Below are 23,181 nucleotides of genomic sequence, written 5' to 3'. Positions count from 1 at the left end.
TGTACTCAAGACATAACTGTATCCTCAAACAAACCACCGTGCTTGTGGGTAGAGGCAACCTGCGGGGAATGTGAATCATCTTGCATCCCCTGTGGAACTGCTCATATGAACTGGGCCCACCATTATTTTTGGTGAACTGCCTGGGTCCTATGGATTTGTCTGCAACCTGACTGAAGAGCCTAGGTTTAAGTCCTGCAAGATTAAACTAGCATTTCAACCTTCCAGTGTCAATAAACTGAGTAGCACTGAGATGGCAATATTAACATACAAATGTTATTGTTGCAAAGAATAATGGATTGAATGCTCTAAAATGACAGACACGCAAATATTTATTTTGTAACCACAGTGATACAGATTGTACTAAATGCTGTGTCTCAAAAGGAATATTGTTAAATCACCACAAACCACAGAAGAGACATTCAGAGGTTTTATGTTTGTTGGCCCCACTTTATATTTCGTTGTAAAGCAATTTGAAATATCTGATCAAGCTTGGTTTTAGTTATAAAATGCACGTTATTTTATTTGAACAAAAAACCACAACTTATGCTTTATATAAAAATTGCCAAGGAGTCTTTCACGTTACACAGGATCAGCTTTTCACACTTTTTCTTCTCAAACACACCGGTGTGCCCTGTTAGTACACCAATACAATTGCATTTAATTCACAGTTCAAAGACGGCCAGTGTGATTGCATTCACAGGTCAAAAGCATTTGAATTCCATCCTGTTCCTGCTTTCAGTCAGTAAATCAAGTAACCCAACCCCTCACCTCACTGTCAAGAAGCATATCGGCAGGGCGCGTCGGTGTCATTGTGGAACACATGGTATTTCCCTCGGGATGACAAATCCAGTTGTTTTTTTTCTCTCCATTACTTATCACAGTGAACCATATTTGAGTTTTTGCTCCCTGGACAGGGTGTGCCAAGAACTCTAAACCTGTTTGCTTTTCACTGAGTTTATTATAATTTCAAAGCTTGCCACGTACCTAGTGGCTACTTATGACAGTCCAACAAGTGGTATTTTTGTGTGCTTGGGCAGTAGTCATCTTTGATAATTACTCCTTGCTCTCTATTAATTCCAGCCAGGCTGCACCAAATACAGGCACGTGTTTTATACAAAGCTTGGGGAGTTTAAAACACACTGCCTGACATAGCTTGCAGCTATGCCTCCTTGTGCCCCGGCCCGCTGTCACATGCAATGTGAGCAGCGAAAGCAACGTGCTCCTGATGGAAAGAAAAAACACACTAAAAACGGGAGGTCCTATACCAGTGGGCACATCCTGCAAGATCCGGCATCATAAAAAGCATCATGGAAAGAAAGATACAGTACTAGATTCCTTTGTTTCCGAAGATCCCTGCTTCAGCGCATGCTGGGAGCTCTCTCCAAAGGATACAACTTAGATAAACAAGTGCAGAGGGTGTGAGAAGAATGGGGGCTGCAACACGAAGAAATGGTCATCACAGCTGCCAGCTTTAGGCTCCAAGGAACAGGGTTCAAGTCTCCGCCTCGACTCGATATTCTGTGAAAATCACTCTATTTTCCCAGTGCCTAAACGTGCAAAAAAAATTTAAGTATGTATGTAGAATAGAAAATACTGAATCCACAGAGACTTCGGACCTGGGGAGGCCTCCCTGCACGGAATGCAGAGGGCCCCCTCCAGGCTCATCAAGGAGCTCTCCGGCCAGAGTGCAGTGCCGAGGGGGCCCCCTGGAGCTTGGGGCCCCCCCACACCGCGGGGACTGCGGGGGCCTGTGTCACGTCCCTGCAGGATCTGCACATTCGGACAGCATACATTGTAGGGATTGGTGTCAGACTGATTCTGAACACCCCCACTGGGTATGTTGGCCTATTGTACCAGCTAGCCCACAGTGCCAATAGAATCTCCTCTTACCAAGGAGAGATACATAGATATTATACAGGAGATGGTAGTCCTGCTGTGCTTCCAAGAATCCTCATGCATAATGTATGAGATTTCGAACAAGGGAAAACCCACGTTCTGATTGCAGTGTCGTATCTAGGTAAAAGGTCAGTCACTGTAAACCGTTATATGTAGGATAAGTGCTGTTTCACCTCTGACAGTGTTGAGGTTCTTAGCCAATCCAGGCACAACTTCCCAACACTGTATGATATCATTACCTTTGGATGTTCTCTCTGTACATAGCGTGGATCTGGCCTGTGGATATTAAACCCTTTGGTTTTACCCTGACATCTATTGGTGTTTGAGGGCCAAATCAACCATCCCTTTCAATTGGGGTCTGATCTATTGTATTGCATGATCTCATCTAATGTAATCCCTTCTTGTGATGTTATGATACCCTCGGTGTGTGATGGTGTGGGCATCCGAGGTGTATTCAAGTCTTTGTTCTTGGGTATTCCAAGACAGGTAGTTTGTTGCACAGTTTCATTCAAAAACATGATTTGCTGAGGAATGAGGCATGCTCAAAATAGTGCTTCTGTTCCCTGGACCTGCCAGTCGCTAGTACCCCAGACAGATTTTAAGTCTATAGTATCTTTCCATAAGTCGAAACCTTCTTTATACAACTGGGTAATAAAGGAAGCAGAATAAATCTGTTTGTCACTATATTTTTTTGTGCTGGTGTTGGTGCAACCGTATAATAATATGATGCTGGGTCTGACGTGTTAAACCCTGACAAATATTGACATTTCTGTGCAAATGTCTTTGAACTGCTTTTCGGTGGTGTAGGGCAATGTTCCCATTGGTGGTAGGCAAAAACATTTCTGGGATTAGCAGATTTATGCAAAAAATGATGACCATAATGTTGATAGAAATACACTGTTTCAAAATCTGATGTGTCTTCCAACATTTCACTATAAGAAAAGGCAGAAGATTTTTCTAAATCAGACAACATATTATTTATAGTTTCATAATCCCAGTCATCGGCAAATGTACTGGAGGTAATGATATCACTCAATTAAATTTTAAAATAAATGTGGAATTTTTAAAGGTTGGGTCGGACCAAATATATCATAATCAACCTTGTCCCACACTATACCATTAGGTATAGGACCTGCTGTAATGTTCACTGATGACAGGTCTCTTTGTTCACGATGGGATAATACGTGAGGTTTCAGAATCAGATTCACTTTTTGTGCTGCAGAGCTTTGTCGAAGGTAAGTTTCATTTATAAGCATGCAAAACACAGTTACTAAGCCTATCCAGGAAAGAAAGAAAAGCATCCCGGTAATTAGCCAGAGTTCTATCCACGGTGATACCAGATAAGTCTTTTTAAGAAAGTATAAAAAATCTTTAATTTGCTGGTTGCGTGTTTTTTGGGCTGGCAACGTTGCAGGTCCAGTTGGATCCAATGAAAAGGTATCAAAGTCTATGAAGTAGTCAGATGCTGTTTGATCAGTTTTCAGTATTTCCGCAGGTCCTGTGGAAACTGTAGCTTGCTCTTGTTGAGGCATGTTGATGTAGATATCTGTGTTTGGTCAAATTGAAATTTGTCTTTCGTTTTGATTTTGATTCTGATTATGAACTTCAGTTTCAAGACGAACGAGTTCCATGGCATTATTGCATAGTCCATCATTCCGTGCAAGAGACTCTTCAAACGTGATGAGTCTTTCTGTTTGAACTTCTTGTATGGTAGCGAGAGGAGGGCGTCGGCTGCTCAGGAGTCTACGAGGCCTACTATTCAGCATCGGCCACATAGTGTGCTTTGATTAAGTAGATTGAGACAAATCGTTCTTTTTCCGGCAAGAGGCGGCAGAAGTACAGTTCTTGTTCCTTCAACTGCCAGGACAGGCTTTCTGTATCATGGCCCCAATTTTTTTTTGTCCGCAATTTTCTCTCTGACCAGATCCCCAACTTTAGGGACCCAGTGCCTGCACAATCAAGATCAGGTACCCACATTCTCGTCCCAAATAGGACCTCATATGAATGACCTGCACTGGCTCCCCGTCAACAAGAGAATCACCTTCCGTCTCCTCACCCACGCACACAAAGCCCTACACGACCAAGGCCCGAGCTACCTCAACAACCGCCTCAACTTCTACGCTCCCAAACGCCACCTCCGATCGACCAACCACGCCCTCGCCGCCGTCCCCCGCATCCGAAGAGCGACAACAGGAGGAAGGTCCTTCTCCTACCTGGCCGCCAAGACCTGGAACACCCTCCCGACCGACCTTCGCCTGACCCAAGACCACCTCTCCTTCAGGAAGAAGCTCAAGACCTGGCTGTTCGAGCAGTAGCGGCACCCCACCCCCCCCCCCCAAGCGCCTTGAGACCCTCCGGGTGAGTAGTGCGCTTTATAAATGCTACACCCAAACTTCCCATGGCTTCCTTGTAAGCCCTAGAGTTAAACGCGGGGTCCACCGTCAGAATGTAATGTGTCAATTGCGTATGTCCCTATAAAGACAGTTCGAGCATCAGCCGAGTGCTGGGGCCACACCCTTAGGAATCTAGAGCAGGAATCCACTGCAACCATGATATACCTGTAAGCCCAATCTGTTTGTAAGGTGCTGCAGTGGTCCAAATAAACACACTCAAGTTGTTTGTCTGATATTAGCAATGGTGTCTGCGCTGGACGTGTTACAGTGGAGCCTTTCATCTGCTGACAGATGTCGCATTTCAAGACATAGTCCTTAGTCTGCTTTGTTAATTCTGGCCACCAGTAGCGTTGTTCTAGTCACCGTAACTCCTGTGTGTGCAGAACCTATACCATTGTGTGCTGCTAGAATTAAACCTAACCTGTGATCCATATTTGGTATTAATCTATCCCACACTCCAGGAATCTGAGCAAATGGAACGTTATTTACATTTATCTTGTAGGAGTACTTGAGTGGAAATCTTTTCGGTAGTGCTGTTTTATTACGTGTAGCAATAATTGCAACCATAATCTCACCGTCTATTCCCGTTTTTGAACGAGTGATTGCAGCTATGGAAGCCGTGCATCCAGCCCCCTTTGCGGCTTCATCAGCCAATGAATTCGCTTCAACGTGAACGCCATCACGTTGATGACTCAGTGCGTGTATCACGTGAGTCCATGGTAGTTCGTTTTTCAACTTCACTACCTGTTCCCATAGCGTTTTGTGCTTAATTGTGCAACCTTTCGCATCTTTGAACCCATTTTGTCCCCAGTGGTGTAAGTATTCATTGTATGACCGTACACAGTAAAAGGAATCACACACGATTAGTGTGGGGAATTCTCAATCCGTATTTATCAGTGCCAGTAACAGGGCTTTTAGTTCTTCCAGCTGCACCGTGCAGTCTCCTAGAGACTATGTTTTTGTACAACTCGGATGAAACTTTCCATCCTGCATGCGTCCTTTAATGATTGCGCATGCGGCGCTGTATTGCTGTTTATTCCCAATAGCTGGCTGAGCAGATCCGTCAGTGTAAATTATATATTCATACTGATCTAGAGGCAACATTTCATTAGGGAGAGGATATTCTTGTTCGTATTGCATAAATGCTTGTGTTTCCAGACTTGGGTTGTACCTGTATTCTACGTCTGTTGCAGTGAGATAATTAGCCCATTGTTTCCATCTCAGATGTGAGGCCTTAGCGTCAGGATTGCTAGCCTTTGTAGCAGCCTATAGGGCCGGTACCGGGGTTACAACAATTATTCGTTTTCCCTGAGCCAGTGCTCTTTCTCTCACTACATCAGTCTGTACCGCTGTTTGAATCTTTTCTGTTGATGCAAAGCGCATCTCAGCATTCGTGTACAAATGTGATTTGTATGCTATTGGTACTGTTTCACCTTCATTATATGTTAGTAAGTGTATCCTGGTTGACCCGCAACAACATGGATCACCAGGTTGCGTACGTTTACGTGTGTCTGTAAGTGCTTTGAAGCTATCATGTCAGCTTGTAGGGAACTAAGAATATCTGTGTGTTCCTGTGTCCATTGTCTTACTGAAAAATCAGGTTTTATCAAATCGTAGAAAGGTTTAACCCTTCCTGCATAATCCAAAATGTATGTTCTGACAAAGTTCAGGAATCCCAGTATTGATTGTACATTTTTTTTATGATTTTGGGGGTTGTAGCAGTGCACACCTTTCTAAAAAGTTAGCTGCAAAGCTTTTCCCTTCACTTGAAAGCTCATATCTCAGAAAAAGGACATGGAGGTGGGCTATCTTTGATTTTTTTAAATTAAATTTGTAGCCCTCAGAGGCAAATCCCAATATTATGGTATTTACTCTAGTCAAGTGTTCCTCCAGGTCATCATCCGTTAGATAAATATCATCCATGTAGGACAATGACTCTTCATCCAGATTTTGAAGTAATTCAGTTACTCTGGCCGAAAATAGCCCCGGGTTGTTCTTATACTCCTGGGGGAGTCTACAAAATTGCCACTGGGAGCCTAACATGGAGAATGGGGTTCAATACCTGCTTTCAGGCTCTATATTGTGGCAAAACAATCCATTTGCGATATCTAGTGTTGTTTAGTATTTTTTCCGCACAATGTTATTCATTAGTGTGGCACTGTCTACATTTTGTACTGCATATGTCTTTGTGCAAGTGTTTAAATTTCTGTAATCTAAAACTAGATGATATGAGTTGTCTGATTTCATTATTGGAAACAAAGGGTTATTCATTTGAGAGGTGCAAGTTTCAATCACCCCTTGGTTTTCAAGTTAATCTAAGATCTCTCTGACCTGTTTTTTAGCTTCTTGCTTTATTGGATACTGCCTCTGTGGAGTCGGAGTATTTTTTAGTGGAATTATGTGGTGGGTTGAATCTTCATCCCATCCAACATGGTTTTTATATAATGCCGGGGCTAGGTCTACCGCCCACTCCCGTGCATATGTGTATTTTAGATATTTGGGAACAGGGTCGGAAAAGGCTGGTAAAATTACTGTTTCTCCCCTAGGGCAGTCCATGACAAACGCTGGTGGCCAATCTTGTTCAGCTAATAGAATGTCATAACCAAACGTCAGGTTCTCCCAAACAAGACCTCTAACTTTCCTAAGCTTGTCCCCCTCCATTTGGAGTGTTATTTCATATCATTTATGTGGGACACTTACCCTAGTATCAGGTGTTTCCACCGTGATATAATCATTCAAGTCTGCTGTCAGCAGATATTTCATCAGGTTATGGAGAGCTATTGTTCCTTCTGCCGCATTGTCTAGCATCGTCAGAGCCCATTCCCCGTTCAGTAGTTGAGTCCTCAGAATTCTGGGCATGTCTGCTCTTTAGACCTGCAACCTTCTTCTTTTAGAACTGAGGTTTTGGTTTAGCTTTATCTTCTTTTTTGGAAGTATAATCTTGAATGTGCTGCTTGTCTTTGGACTTTGTACGCTCTTCTTGTCTGTCTGACCATTCTTCCCTCTCAGAGTTTTTCGTTGAACCCTGAAAGGAACGAGATGAACGTGTATCAGTATCCTGATACCTGTCAGGTTTCCAACTATTGTCCCTTTTCCTAAGGTTATACCTCCTTTCAGAGGGCTCCTGTGGAGGAGACCTACCTCTGGATTGAGATCTATTTTCTTTATTTTTCTGTTTTTTGTTATTGTCCCACTTCTTCTTAGAAGAAGCAGGTGCCTGCTTGAAGGTGTTCTTTTCTGGACCACACATCAGCTGAGGTTTTACTGCTTTACCCCCCAAAATGTCTCTGCCCTAATTCTGCATATGCAGTCTCAATTAATTTTGGTAATTCATGATCCTGTTGTAAAGGATTGAACTCCCTTAGGTGTTGATGGATTACCACTGATGCTGCCACCCCTTTAATATTTGCTAATATTATAGCTGATACCTGGGCAAAATTCCCTAGTAATTTCATCGCTAAGTTCTGAGCAGGCTCTGCTCCGTCCTCATTTTATATTTGTCTTAATACATCTGGTATTACTGTCAATGACGGGATACCATGAGTCCTGGTATATATGGCAGCGAACTATACTCTAAGAGGTACTATCCTCTATTTGTGGTTTAATGCCCATGGGCAAGCAGATTGTTAGCATTCTGTGTTTTTCTTAAGGGCTGGTATTTGGGATTACTGCTTCTAGTTGTGTTATTTTCTGAGCTATATAAAAATAGAAACAATTCAAGTCGTGGCAGAAAGAGTAATTTTCTTCGACGCGCATTTTGAAGCAGACTGCGTCTTCGTCAGGAAAAGCCACACATATACTAGAGTAGTCAGACGTAGTGTCGGATATAAGGTCCAATGTCTGTTTACTTGCCGTCTGGGTCAGTGAGTACCCTCCTAGATTCTCTCTTGCGGGGCTCTGATATGTCCTTAATTAAAATTGTCACGTATTCGTAGTGATGTAGAGTATTCTTTTAAAATCTGAAGAGAATGTAATTTCTTGCTTCAAATCCGTTCATGCAGGTCGAATTAGGTTTATTCAATTCGAAAATAGTTAACACATGATTGTGGTGGGTCATTCCTTATTTTGTCAGTTGGGATACAGCGTCTCAGTGTGCTGATAGCGGCTCCGTCGGCGTGTAAAGTGGATAACATACTGACGCGACCAGTCAGGACGTTTACACGCCTTTAAACCAGTATAAATGTTCCTGGTAAGTTAGTTGAACTTCAATGTCCTCAAAGGGACAATATTCGTCCAGTATTCCACTTTCTGTGTAGAAATGAAATGTTTTTGTTCTTGCATTTGCAACTGGGAATGTAAGTCATGAATAGAATACCTCTGTTCTATATGATGTATGTGCCTCAATCACAAAAGCTACCGGTCCACCCCTGGATGTTAGACCGTGTGCACCTAGTTTTATGGTAACGGCATTCCTAACATTTTCTGCAATGGGAATTGTATCTGCTTCTTCTTCGTATGCTGAGAGATGCAGTTCTTGCACAACTCTATCCACATTTTCTTTTTCTTCAGTCATTGTTTTAGAAAAGAAGAGCTTTTCAAGGGAACTAAGATAAGGTGTTTAGCACAGTTTAGGAACAAAGTGTCCTTCAAGCTTGATTAACCAACAGCTAATATATAGGATTTTTGCCTACTCAGCCTTGGCGGAGTTTGCACCCATATACAACTACAAAAATAGACTGGGGGTCTAAAAAGGGGGAGCACAATCGGTGATGTGTATACTGATAGAAGGATAACTTTTCTTTAGTCCCTGGCAAACAGAGCTGAGCAGGATTTCCATCAAATTATATCGTTGTGATAGAGCTAAAGTATCAAGCGCTGTTGATCAGTGTTATCACGTGGTTATCCGCCACCTCCATGAGGGTAACCTTTTTGATCATAGGAATTCCCTCTGTGGCAAGCTCATGCGCTCTTCGTGAATGCCATTCCCAACCAAGGCAAGCAATTGATGCCACAACGTGTTGAAGAGTAATAGAGAAAAAAATCATGTGATGCAGTGCAATGAAAATTAAAAAGGTTATGTGAAAAGACTTAAAGCGTTTCGACAATATCTCTTTCCTCACACCTAGTAAAAACAAGGGGAGTTAACTTGAGTCTCCGCTATTGATTCATAGCAGAAAACACAATGACTCCTACTTCATGGTCAACATGTTTCAGCCCAAACGGAAATGATCCAGGCTTTCTTCAGGACCTATTAGCAGCTACTGCACATTAATCAAGATCTTCTTATGTCAGAACACTGTAGTAAGAAGAGCCATACAACCTCGCTTGATGCGAAACCTTCATTTACAGGATGCAATCATCACCTACAGAAAAATAAATCAATTATCAAACTCCTTGCTCTAAAAATAAGACCTACAGGCGTAGAAGTATGCCCATTAGGACTCTAATATTTCGCTTACCCTGCATGATCAAGGCCCAAACCTCACCTCCCTGGAGCCTTCCTCGGGTAGAAATGAGGCCCTGCTCTACAAGAAAAGGAGGGGAGAAAAAGGAGGGGAGAAAAAAGGGGGCTCTTCATCAATCAAGCGGACGAAAAAATGACCCTGTCCTAAGTACAGAATCTTAACAAATCAATTAGTATACTTAGTATTTATGCGTATATTACGCACTGAGCTACCCATCAGCTCTTGAAACAGAAAAAACCAATAAACGGTCAAGAAATTCTAAACGGTAAACAGTAAAAATAGCTTGTGGCAGAAACTACTGAATCCCCTGCCTAATACAGAGGCAATGGTGCAGACACACATTGCTATGTGCATACTGCCCTTTACTCAATTTGCAGGGACATAATGTTGGTATCTTGTAGCTATGTGTCCTAGATAGCCCACTGTCTGGGCTCAGTTATTAATAAGAGTGTACTCGGCTCCCTAACCCCAAGATGTTCACGCCATTAGTCAACCCAGAATAATGATTATTAATGCAGTTCAATGTATTTTTCCTGGGCTAGTGACCCACTTGTATGGCTGAAGAAAGTTGGATCTAGAGGTACATCAGTCAAACGAGGCGTGATATAAGTAAAACCATGGTAAGGGGGAATCGCCTTCTTTTCAAACAGCCTTAGCGCTGCATCAACCGGGATGTAAGGCCGAGAAACATAACGTGAAATCACGGCTGGAGAAAGGAAATGCAGTACCAACTCTCTAGGGCTGCTCCACCACTGTACCCAGGGACAGAGTCTAGGGGATTGTATAATCATTAGCGATAGATTGCTTCGTTTACTGCTCTCAAGTTGCTATTCATCAATCACACACTAACCTGTCCGTCGGTACCTCTGTGTGTCACCGAGTTTGGGAAGGAGGCACCGAAGTTGCAACATCATCGGGTTTAAATACATCCTGTTATCATGGGTATATTTCCGGTTTCGAAAATCGCGCGCTTAGTCAAAAGCAGCGGCACAGCGTAGTACTACAAATTGACGTCACGCGTGACTATTCTGTAGTTCCAAGATAGAAACAGGTCCGAGCGTAGTACTACAATTTGACGTCACGCGTGACTATTTTGTAGTTCAAAATAGAAGCTGGTCCTACCTGCGGATTCCGGCCTCACTGATGCAAGTTAACACTGCGTGTGAGAGGAGGAAACCTGCAAAGGGTCCTATAGTTAATAACTAAATACCCCTATCGATCATATTGCATTAGCCAAAGCTAAAAACGGTCTGCATGTGAGAATAAAGTGATCATTATCTTCTTATTTGCAACATGCATGGTGTGTGTATTCAAAAATATATAGTACTCCAATCAAGCTGCACAAATATATACCTCCCATCAGGCTTACACTAAACAAGCTCTCTTGTCCATAAGAATGTATTGTCATAGTATTCTTATGTAGCACATCGTATGTCCAGATCTCATGATAATCATACAATGTTTATCATGCATACAATGCCCAGGATACAGCACCAGATGTTATTCACAAGCCTCATAGTAACAGAAGTCCAAACCATACCTACAAGTGTCAGAACCAGAGAGTATATGGTGGTATGTTACTGAGCAGTTAAAGAGCTGTGCCAGATTAGAGACTAACCCAAGGTATGTCATCATTGAGACCTAGAGTGTCACTATGCAATTTATATACCCATTTTTGCTCTTTGATAAACAAATATCTGGAGATGTCACTGACAGATAAGGGTATATTAGGTTTTTCAAGCACTGTCCATTTGAAATCCTCTGGTCCATGATGTTCATTGAAATGTCTCATGAGTTTTGTGGTGAGCTTTTTGCATCTAAATGTGCTTTTGTGTTCTAGCATTCGTGCCTTGACTTTTCGAGTAGTCATCCCGACATAGTTTATCCGGCACGGGCAAGTGATCAAATAGATCAGATTGCTGCTATTACAATTAGTGAATTGATATTGAACCCATAGTTTACTAGTTCCTATATCAATTGTTGTTGAATGCGAGGTCTGTGGACAAATAGAACAATCCCCACAAGGATGGTGACCCGTGGCTGCCGGTAAGCCCCAGAGTGTACCCAGTTGTCTCGGTAATGGTGTCTTGGGGCGTGTATGAACTAATTTGTCCTTGATGTTACTACCTCTTTTAAATGCAAACAAGGGCAGAGAAATCTTTTCTTTACTGGAATTCAGCAAACGCCAATGGTGTCTGATGCTTTTCTGTATCTGGTTTGATAATGTACTAAAGGTATGTACAAAGGTCAGTCTGTCTACAAGAGGCTTCTGCATCGGTGGCTCTAACAGGGCCTCACGATGGTTATTAGTGGCTCTCTTTCGAGCCCGTTTTACCAAACTGCGAGGATAATGCCTCTTCAAGAGATTGGTGGTCAGCAACTTGGTATGCGTATTGAAGCACTCAGAGGTGGAACAATTCCTCCGAACTCGAAGGAATTGTCCGTAGGGCAGATTGTCTCTGAGTGCTTTAGGGTGCTGACTATCATATCTAAGAAGCGAGTTCCTCGCCATAGGTTTTCTATAGATCTCACTCTCTAGGCCATGTTTTGTAGCAAAAATGGACAAGTCAAGAAAGGCCAATCTGGTCTGATTTGCTTCAACTGTAAAACTCAGAAAATCATTTTGTGCGTTCAACCAATGGTGGAACGCGGAGATAGAATCATAGTCCCCCCGCCAAATGACCAAAACATCGTCAATATATCGCTTCCACAAGCGAATAGATGAAAAGAAGGGGTTAGTGGGAGCTAAGACATGTTCCTGTTCAAAAGCATGAACATATAAATTCGCCAGACTGGGCGCGAAGACACTTCCCATACTTGTACCGGAAGTCTGCAAGTATAAGGAGTCTTCGTATCTGAAAAAAATTTCTTTCATGGCCAATCGTGCGAGTGTCATGATGAAATGGACAGGTGTAATCGAGTGCAAGTCAGTTGCCTCTAAAATGGACATGATAGTCTCCAAGGTTTCATCTTGGGGAATCGAGGTGTAGAGGGACTCAACGTCAAAGGAGACTAGGTAGTCCCTCTCCACCTCGAATTCTATTGTTGGTAGTAATCTCAGTACATCCTTAGTGTCCTGAAGGTACGTCGGCATCTGTTGTACAATCGGTCTTAAAAAGAAAAGAAATCTACAAAAGTCGACAGAGGCTCTAAAATGGAGCCCTGCCCGGAAATGATGGGTCTTCCGGGGGGTGGTCTTTGCTCTTTATGTACCTTCGGAAGGATGTAGAAATAGGGAGTAACAGGAAATTGAGTTCTCAGAAACTGAGCTTCCTGTGCTGTGATCCACCCTTCATTGAGTGCCTCTTCACTACATTCCAGAATAATATTCTTAAGTCTTTGAGTAGGGTCCTCATTCAAAATTCTGTAGGAGTTCGCATCATGTAGCTGACGGAGGCATTCAGTCCTATAGTCATCAGCATTTAGGATGACTATGGCCCCGCCCTTATCTGCCGGTTTGATGACGATGTCGTCATATTTAGCTAGGGCTTGAAGAGCCAGATGTTCAGAACGTGGTAGATTTTTGTAGCTGGTGTTCTGCCGAGTGCATAGATCAATGATCTCACTCCTTACTGTGTTCTCAAATGTTAAAACCTGTGGTGGAACCACATGGCTTGGAGGGTTGAACGTAGATTTTATTCTCATACCTGTGTTACGTTCAATGTCCTCTGTTGTGGTCATATCTTTGTCCTTAAAAAAATAGTGCAGCCTTATTTTCCTAAAGAATTTGGCGAGTTCACACTGTATTTGAAAAGGATCACCATCAGAAGTGATGACAAAACCCAAACCCCTGTTTAGTACTCGTTCCTCATCTTTAGATAAGGTCCGCTTACTCAAATTCACTACTAGGTTTGGTTCTGATTCGTCCCTGTCTGAGCTGAGTTCTTCCTGGTGTTGCTCCTGGTCCCTGTATGTGGACCGGTAGTCAGATCCCAGTGGACTTGGGCCTGTTGATTTCTTCTTCTGCCTCTTGGTCTTGGTGGGCCATACCCTAAAAAAGACTGGTCATCATATGTTGGTTGATAAGGCGTCATAGGGGTAGGGAACGTTGGGGGTGGAAAACCCCATGGGGGTGGTTGCCACCATTGTTGAAAATGTGGAGTATAAGCACCTCGTTGATTAAAAGGTCTCATCCCCCTGCTTCTCCCTCTTTATCTGGGACGCTGATTGTTGGGTTCATCAGTATCGCTAGAGGTGTCCTCTGAGCTGGAACCAGAGTAAGTAGATCCGTATCTTTTCCCATTACTCTTGAATTCTGGTGGTGAGTAATCATCACTGGTATAGGGATAGACTCTATCATGTTTAAAACTGGCTAAGTCTTTCTTAAATTTCTCGATTTTGGATAGCAAAATTGAGTCCTTAAACTCTTTGTTACTCTTATTGGATTCCTCGAGGTTTTTTTTTAATAGGGTTGCTGTTACAGTAGTTTTTATTTGTGCCTCCAGAACTTGAATCTCTACTAGAATAGAGTCAGCAACTCGCTTGGCAGTGCTGATTATTAAAATTAACCAGTCTCTGGTGCACCGCCAAGCTATCAAGGACCAATCTTTTCGGAAAGTTTTATCCTCAAGAAATAATCTTGGTGCATTGTTTACTATCAGCCCTGGGGGGGCACAATTGGCCCGTAAATATTCGGCCATTATTGCGGCATGTATTGAAGCCCGTGAATGAGATTTTTTCAAAAGAAGAACTTTGCCCCAATCGTTGCTAGTATCCGGCAAGGAGGTACCAGCTATATCCAAAATACTTGGCATATTATCCAAGATCGCCTGATATACTGTGTCGTCATATGCCAAGCCACTAAATTCTGCCATCTCTGTCGTTCAATCAGAACAAACCTTGCACCCACCCACTCCAGACGTCTTTGGGGAATTGTGAGTAGGGGTCTCTGAGACTAGCACGACTGAACTACTCAGATTCTACTGTTAAATAAGTACCCAACCAATGTTGGCGGCGCAATGTTGTGTAGTTCCTATAAAAACGTATACGGATCTGCGCGTTCGGACAGTACACACTGTAAATTGATGTCAGACTGATTCTGAACACCCCCACTGGGTATGTTGGCCTTTTGTACCAGCTAGCCCACAGTGCCACTAGAATCTCCTCTTACCAAGTAGAGAATAGTTCTTGGTAACCATCAAACATGACAACCCTGATCCCTTAGGACCGTGGAAACAATATACCACTTTTCGCTCAGCCACTGGTGCTTGTCTTGGAGAGATACACAGAATAAACAGGCTGGGCGTTTTCAATAAGTATTTATTGAACAGTTGTTATTTTGGTGTAAAATAGATGAGCTGAAACAACCACTAGACAGTAACAAATATAAATGATTAGAAGAAAAAGTGAAAGTAAAAGGATGATAGAATTCTACCATTGTGCGATAATCATGAATACATACGAATATATAAAATACATGTCAATAAAAGATGCTCCTAAGTGAACCTAGCATGTGTGTATGTGTTAAGCCAAGAATCCCTCTAGGATAAAGTCCACCCCATTACCTGAAGTGAGAGTCTGTGGGACCTCGTCTTGGTCTCGGGTTGGACATACGCAAGGGATGTTAGACCTCTGCGAGCTGGAGTGTCTGCATGCAGGAACCTCAGCGTCTTGAGTCAGTGTATCAGCCAGGAAGTCCTCGTCTCCTCTATCTATCTTAGCAAGATGTGATGTATATATACCCATAGGTCTCCCCAGGGATCCTACCTCGCTGTATTACTGTGTCGGCCTAAGGATGACATCGGGCATGAACTTTATACATAGATATTATACAGGAGATGGTAGTCCTGCTGTGCTTCCAAGAATCCTAACGCATAATGTATGAGATTTCGAACGAGGGAAAACCCGCGTTCTGAATGCAGTGTCGTATCTAGGTAAAAGGTCAGTCCCTGTAAACCATTATAAGTGTAATAAGTTATAAGTGTAATGTAGGGAAGAATATAGGTGAAGGGTTATGAAGTTACCTGGGCCTATATCAGGATACCTATATGGAATATAACAATATCTTGGCATCAGGGTTTGCAAGTGATTGCTGAGGTCGATTCTCTGGCCATGTGAGCAAGTCCATCAACAAGCATCCTTGCCCTGACTCGTAGGCCTGATGATCCATGGAAAATAATGAGAAAGGCTTAAGAACCCACACTTTCGAACCACAAAGAAGTTATTTTGCATATTGCCATTCACATGCATTTCTTCCTGTATATTAACGGGTAGGTGACTTTAAAAATGATACAAATGTAAATTTTAATAAAGGGGAGATAAACTGCGTTGTTTTTATCAGAGAAACACGTTGTAGGTTTACTGTGGCGATACTTTGTTGTTAAGACCCAGGCAATGGCTTGTATTAGCAGCATTAAGTGTGTCTCACACTTAACACCCGGAGCTCTCCTGTCATGGTCAGCTACCCCACCCCTCCTGCTCTGCTCACAATTAAAATGGTTCCTTCCTCAGTTTCGGAGAGGTCCAGCCAAGATTACCAAGGTGTCAGGGCCTGGCCTGCTAATAAATTATTAATGTGGATTGGGTTCCAAGCACCCTTATAACATGACAGCCCCGGCTTTCCTTATGGCATTCTAAGGTTAAAAGTTATAAGAGGCTCAGATAGAGGCTTCGGTAAAAAAAAGCTGTGGCTTTTCTCAGGTACTGGATCTGTTTTTACTCCCAGATGCTCTGATAACAAATAGCTGAAAGCAACGTGAACGGCCTTCAGATCTATGTAATGAATATTGGCTATGCGATGTCCCTGAAAACAAAAATTGTACAATATGGCTTGTGGATTGAAAAACGTACAAATAAACAAACATTTGCCAATTTATTATTACAATGCAAAGGTCAGATTCCTTGTTATTATCAAAGTACCTGGAGGTGAGGAACAGTAAAAAATGACTGCATGTCTTCCCATCTAAATTGGACGGGTGGACATGTAGCCGTTTCTATGATGGCCTGTAAGGTCGCCCGCAGTTAAATTTGGCGGGGCAGACCACTATATGAACAGGGAGGGAACTCTGTCACTGTTGTGACAGAGTATCCTCTCTGACAAGATATAAATCAGACCCTTAATTCCCAGCCACAGACTGACCATTTTATGGTGTGTGTGTGTGTGTGCGTGCATGCGTGTGTGTGCGTGTGTTTGTGTAATCATATCATTTATCCAACAAGTTCACAATAGAGCACTGTAGCCATTATGGATCTCCTTACAAGGAGGCTGGAAATCAAGATGGGGATATTGGAACCAAAATTAAGAATTCCAGCAGGCTTCGCCTCTCTTGAATCTGGCCATTATGAGATGAGGGTTCCCAAAACATAGAATTGAATGTGGGATCTTGAATTACTGGGTCTTTTACTACATGTGTTTTCTGAATCTGTGACATTGATCACTGACATTTTCCAGCAGCTGGAGGAGCAGGTAAGTGGTTTTACCATTTGAATTTTTACCCAATGGTAAAACGGCTCATGTGTTCTCTCATCCAGAACATCAAGCCACTCAGAATCAGCAGGGGTGCTATCCCCCACGCATGTACCAATCAGACTCAATTGAGGGCCAATTGAGGGCCTGGCAATGACTGAGGGCCTCTGTTGTTTTTCTAATTATTTTGCCTGGTGAGTCGGAAATTGATTCGATTTGTTTGATCCTCATTTCTTGTTTTCATCTAGGTGTGAGGTACAATGTATATTAACACTGCGCTCACGTGTCATTAACTTTAAAGGTAATATTAAACTTGTATGAAAGAATAAGTAGATTGAAGGGTAAAATCAAGTATAATTTGAAAAATTATCCTGAAAAGCATGACAAGATTTGAGAGGTATGGGGTGAATACTCTCAGGCACTAGACATATAAGGTCTGCTATTTCGCATACACCGACTGAACACGGGGTGCCGACCCTGTGTAAAAGGCAGCCGTGGCCCGTGCAGGTAAGAGCGGTGGAGTCGGGTGGGGAGGACTTCGACAGACGACGAGGGAAAATGTATTATTTATTTAATTTTCCCTTAGGGTCATCTGTCGAATCCCCCACCGCTCCTACTTGCTTGGGCCGTTCCTGGTAAGAGACTGCCCACACACACTAACACCCAACACATGCCTGATCTAATTAAGCATACATACATCCTGGCATCATATTCAACCATACTATGACATAGGCTTACAAGATTACACAATGTACTTAATGTTGTTTGTATTCCAATTGACACAGATGTATGTGGGACGAGAGTGAGATACGTCTGTTATTGTAGTACAGGTTGTGTTAAAAACATAATACCATTTTTAAAAAAAAGTTACAAACATATGCAATATTATTTTAATAACTGGTGCGACAGTCTGAGGGAAACGCAAAACTTCTCCAACAGCCCAATTTAGAAACCATTTTGAGCTTATAAACGTAATTTAAATGCCAAAATAGCCATTTGCGATTCCAGATTCAATATCCTGATCCACATTATCTTCGATGCATCGAGTGCTCTTACAACGGTGTAATGTAGGGTTAGGTGCTGGAAAGGGTGTGTGAAGGGAGAGACAGTAGCCCAGCAAAATCAAGTGAAAACTCACACACTTTGGTTTATGCTTATTTACAATGATTTTGGTATGCATGTTCCCCCTATGGAATTATCAAAAATTTGGAAACTGTTCTCAGACTTTTTGAATCAGGCCCGTAGAGAGCAGGAACACATATTGTATAGCAGTTCTGAAGAATAAACAGCATGGAAAGATATTGAATTCCTGCAAAATAGATAAAACTGAGGCATAGAAAACAAAAAGGGCCCTTTTCTCTAACAAAATTAGCAATATGCTTATGAAATATGTATCCTACCTTTGGTGAAAAGGGACCGTGGTCATCCAAAAAAGTAGAATTCCCTGTAAAGAAAAGATAAAATGCAATAATAAATATATTGTGTTTGAAACACTCCTCACAATCGTTCTGTTAAAGAGATCAAGGACTGCAGACTTGGAATCTAGCAAACACAATGAATTCTAAAGATTGTCGGCTCTCTTAATGCATTCTCATTCGCAAAAGAGATTTTTGTGAAACAGAAAAGTGGAATCTCTAGTAAAGTTCATTTTGCATCATATGCTTCAGCACATTTTCGCTGATATTGATACTTAAAATGGTGCCATACTGCTTGGGACTGTTCTAAGGAATGTAACTCCAGTTACCGCCCATACCGGGAATATGTGTTTTCCAGCTGACACCAAAACTTTTCAGTTTTCCCAAAGTACATTTCGACAGGTCATACTTACCGAAATTTACCAGGGGAAACGTTTTCTGGCAATCTCCTGAAACATGTCGATTGTGGTGTGGTAAGCACCAAAATCCACGTGTTATTTCCCAAAAATTCGTAATAGCTGATAATAATCATACCCGATAAATTATGAACACTTCGGTATTTTATGAAGAGCCATAATTAATACAGCCAATAACGGTCCACTCCTAATGAGCGTCTGTATGGATAACATAAAAGAGTACGTCTTGATCTGAAGTGGTATGAGCGAATTGATTAATTGAAACACTATACAGATATTAATAAAAAATGCACACTTTTAAACAGAAATTCAGTTTTGTTTCAGAACAGTATTTTACAGAAATAAAAAATGACTTTGAAACTTGTGGGTATATTTTTGGGTTACATTTTCAGTAAAATATTCTCATTTGTATCACAGCTCTGCAGATGTCAGCTGCACATGAATACTTGCAAATTATTTCCCACAGGTTGCAATTTGTATGTATGTATTTATAGGTTTTTATATAGCGCAAACCTTGCAAGGAAGCAACGTAGTGCTGAACACTTACTGGGGGAAGGGGCTTATATTGGGGATTACACATATGCATTTGGCACATACAATATTTTTTAGGCACGGGTGAGATTAAGTGATTTGCTCAGAATCAGACAATGCTGAGACTATAGTCAAGAAAAAAAATTAAAGACCTTTAGGCGGTAGCGGGGAGGCGATTTACCTTAAACAAGCATTGGCAATGTCAATAGATATGGCTTCAATGTGCTGTACCATGCACTGCATAGAGCATGCCAATTTCTCTGCATTTACATTTACAAACCTCTCAACCTGCATGTATACAGACACACTGCTTATCCTTAAATCACGCTTGTGCACCACTCTGCATGCACTCACCTACCTCTTACCAATCACTCAGAAACTGCACACTCTACATTTATACTACTCTCTCCCACAAATAACCCTTACCATGCAGTTACACAGCACGTACCCTGCACTGCTACACCACACACTCACCCACTAATCACCCTGCAGTCTACCATTTCTCACCCTACACCCACCCACCTCTCCCCTTTTCAACTAGACACAGCTCACCTTCTTTCCAGACACCACTGACCTTGCACTCATACACTGCTTACCTGCCTTTCTCTGATTAAAATATAATGCTTCACTCACCCACCTTTCACCCTGCACACTCACACACCTCTCATGCTACACTCCAAAACTGCTCACTTTACACACACACACACACACAGAGAGCTTACCTTGCTCGCACACAGAGCTCACCCTCCACACTCACACCACTCAAATTGCACTTGCACACATCAAACACCCTCTACTCATACAATGCTCACTCTGAACTCGCCCAGCTCTCAGCCTGCACTCAACCACATCTCATCCTGCAACCACACATCTCTCACCCTGCACTTACAACACTCATCCTGTACTCATACTGTTTCCATACCTCTCACTCTGCATGCATGCTGCCTGCTCATCTCGGAATCACACGCTGCTCACCCTGCACAAAGATGCCTTTCATCATGCACTCAGACACTGATCTCCCTGCACATTCATGCACTCTTCACTTGGCCTACTCACCCTGTACTGACAGGGATCACCCGGCACTTAAAAAAACTAACCTAGCACTCATGCACAGCTCACCAATCATCTGGCATTCAGACAACCTTCACCCTGCACTCAGACACCTCTCACTCCGAACTCACACTCATCAGATACCCCTCACCCTGAATTCCTAAGAATTCACACACTACTAACATACCACTCACGTTGACTTCTCAGCCTGAACACTCACACACCACTCACCCTGTACTAACAAACCACTCATGGCCAAGACAGTGTTTACACATCACAGAGGTGATGGACTGGCCCTCTCTGCAGTGTCACCGCCAACCCTATTACTTACGGCGTTAGGACTCTGCACACTTTACAACTGCCAACCAGTGCTAGAGTGTTTGCTCTCTCTCTTTTAAACATGCCAAAATTAGCTTACACCCAATTGGAACATTTAATTTACTTGTAAGTCCCTAGTAAAGTGGGACTACATGTATCCAGGGCCTATAAATTAAATGCTGCAATTAGGCTGCCGCACTTATTATGTCATCCACTTAAGACGCCTTTGCAAACAAGTCTTAGGTCTGCCATTGCAGTCTTTGTGTGCAATTTTAAACTGTCATTTAGACATGGCACAATAAATCTTTTGCCAGGCCTAAACCTTAATTTTTAATAAATATAGGTCACCCCTATGGTAGGCCCTAACCAGCCCATAGGGCAGGGAGGAATGTATTTAAAAAGCTGGACATGTATTTTTAAGTTTACATGTCCTACTAGTGAAAAACTCTCAAATCCATTTTTACTTATTGCAAGGCTAACCTCTCCCATAGGATAACATTGGGTTACCTTATTACATTAAAAAGTGTTATCTTTTGTTAAGGAGTAGGAGCAATCTCATGTTTGGCATCTGAAGAATTGTAATTTAAAACAATCTTTGATGGTAAGGTCAGATTTTAACCACAATTCTGAAAATTCCACTTTTAGAAACATTTTCTTTTTCCTAACTATTTGGTGCCTGCAGCCTGTCTATTGGTCACATGACTAGGTGTAGTCACAGTTGGCCTTTGAGTATTCCTCCCAAACAGTGTCACAATAAAGGGTGTGGTTGCTGGCAGGATGGGCCATCTTTGGCAGGATGGGGGACATAGCTATCACCTACCACACTTACACTTCAAACACACTGGCTCATCTCACACACAAAGGACTTCCCACTAGCCTATTGTGCGTCCAGGCAGACTGGGAACAGAGCAGTGAGGCAAGAAATTCCAGACAGCTATTTAGGGGGACAACTCCACAGGCTACTATCACTTCAAAGTGGGTACCATGTATAAAAAGAGGAACCTCATACCCAATCTTCAATACACTCCTGCACCTGTGGATACTACAGAAGAAGGATGCCATGCTGCCCTGATACTTGAGGCATGCCCTGCTTGCTGAGAGGAAAGACTGGACCTGCACGCTTCATCCCAGGTTGAAGTGACTCCACGGGTCAGCTGGATGTCCTCCTGCTTGAGCTCCAAGGACACAAGCTCCAGAGGCCTTTCTGTAACCATCCAGCGGACCTGCTGCCACTGGACCTGATGAGCCCTGATGGCCCCTGCTGAAGTGAGGTTCTGATCCCCATGAGGCGTCTCCCAGGTCCTGGACTCTTGCATAAGTTGACCTGGCTCTTGAAGGAAAGGAAAAATCCTTACGTTTTCAGGTCTTCACGACCACAAATTGGCCTGTACACACCAAGACATTGCCTCTCATCCCAACCGCCAACATGAAGTTCCTGTGAACCCGACTCGTAACGGCATCCACCAACGACTACCGGCAATGCAAGATCTGCACTTTGCGCTACAGAATCGACAGACAAATGTGAACTACCAATGCGTATCTCCAGTAACAGCCATCTGCAACGCATGGCAGGATCTCCACACTACAGCACTGACCATCCGCAACGCCCGGCCTGCCCTTTGTGCTACAGCGACAACCTTCCACAACACTTTTCCTGCGCTTTGCAGCCTCCTCCACCACAAACGAACCTCTTCACGATGGACTTAAGTAGGTAACTTTTTCAGCGGGACTAACCTGGTCCCTCCATCTGGCCCATGCTGCATCGCAGTCAGCCTGAGCTTCTGTCTTTCAACACGTCTTTTATGACCAGATAACGGCGAACAACAGATTACTTTGAGGAGCTGTACTTACCTTAAATCCTTGAAATTGCATATCTGTGGTTCTACTGATTGGATTTTTGTTGCTTTGATGTCAAATAAGTTATTACATTTTAGTTGGAGTGGGATTTGTTTTGTGTTGGATTTTCACTTACTGTGGTAAATACTTTACAAATTAGCTCTAAGTTAAACTTGACTGCTTTTGTGCCAAGCTATCAGAGGGTTAAGTATAGGTTAATTTAGTGACTGTTTGTGGTTCACCCTGACAGGGATTGTGGCTGTTGCTTGAGAAGGGCTCACACCCACCTCAACCAACAACCCAGTTTCTTACAAGAGGCAAGTGGCATGTGCAAACTTCACAGCTAATGGGCACTTCGAACTTCCGTGCAGCATGCTATCACTAGCTGTGCTTCTGCCAGTGCTCTAATCCTAGGCCACTTCACACATAGTTGCTCCTACTTCCAAAGGACTCCAGTCATGCGACTTGTTGTCAGGCACTTTGCAAGTTCTGCAATTACTGAGTACGCCTGTGTAA

General features: G+C 42.7%; 1 protein-coding gene across 1 annotated transcript in view; it reads right to left on the bottom strand.

Moving 5' to 3' along the window:
• Window positions 1–23,181, bottom strand: part of UST (uronyl 2-sulfotransferase) — a 954,023-nt gene that overhangs the window by 563,985 nt on the left and 366,857 nt on the right. The window contains exon 2 of the mRNA XM_085611639.1: window positions 18,500–18,543. Within this exon, the coding sequence (XP_085467765.1) occupies window positions 18,500–18,543 (44 nt within the window). The remainder of the gene's footprint in view (window positions 1–18,499; window positions 18,544–23,181) is intronic.

The sequence above is a fragment of the Triturus cristatus genome, chromosome 6, assembly GCF_964204655.1.
Source record: "Triturus cristatus chromosome 6, aTriCri1.1, whole genome shotgun sequence".
Classification (NCBI taxonomy): Eukaryota; Metazoa; Chordata; class Amphibia; order Caudata; family Salamandridae; genus Triturus; species Triturus cristatus.
This window is presented reverse-complemented; position numbering and strand designations above follow the sequence as displayed.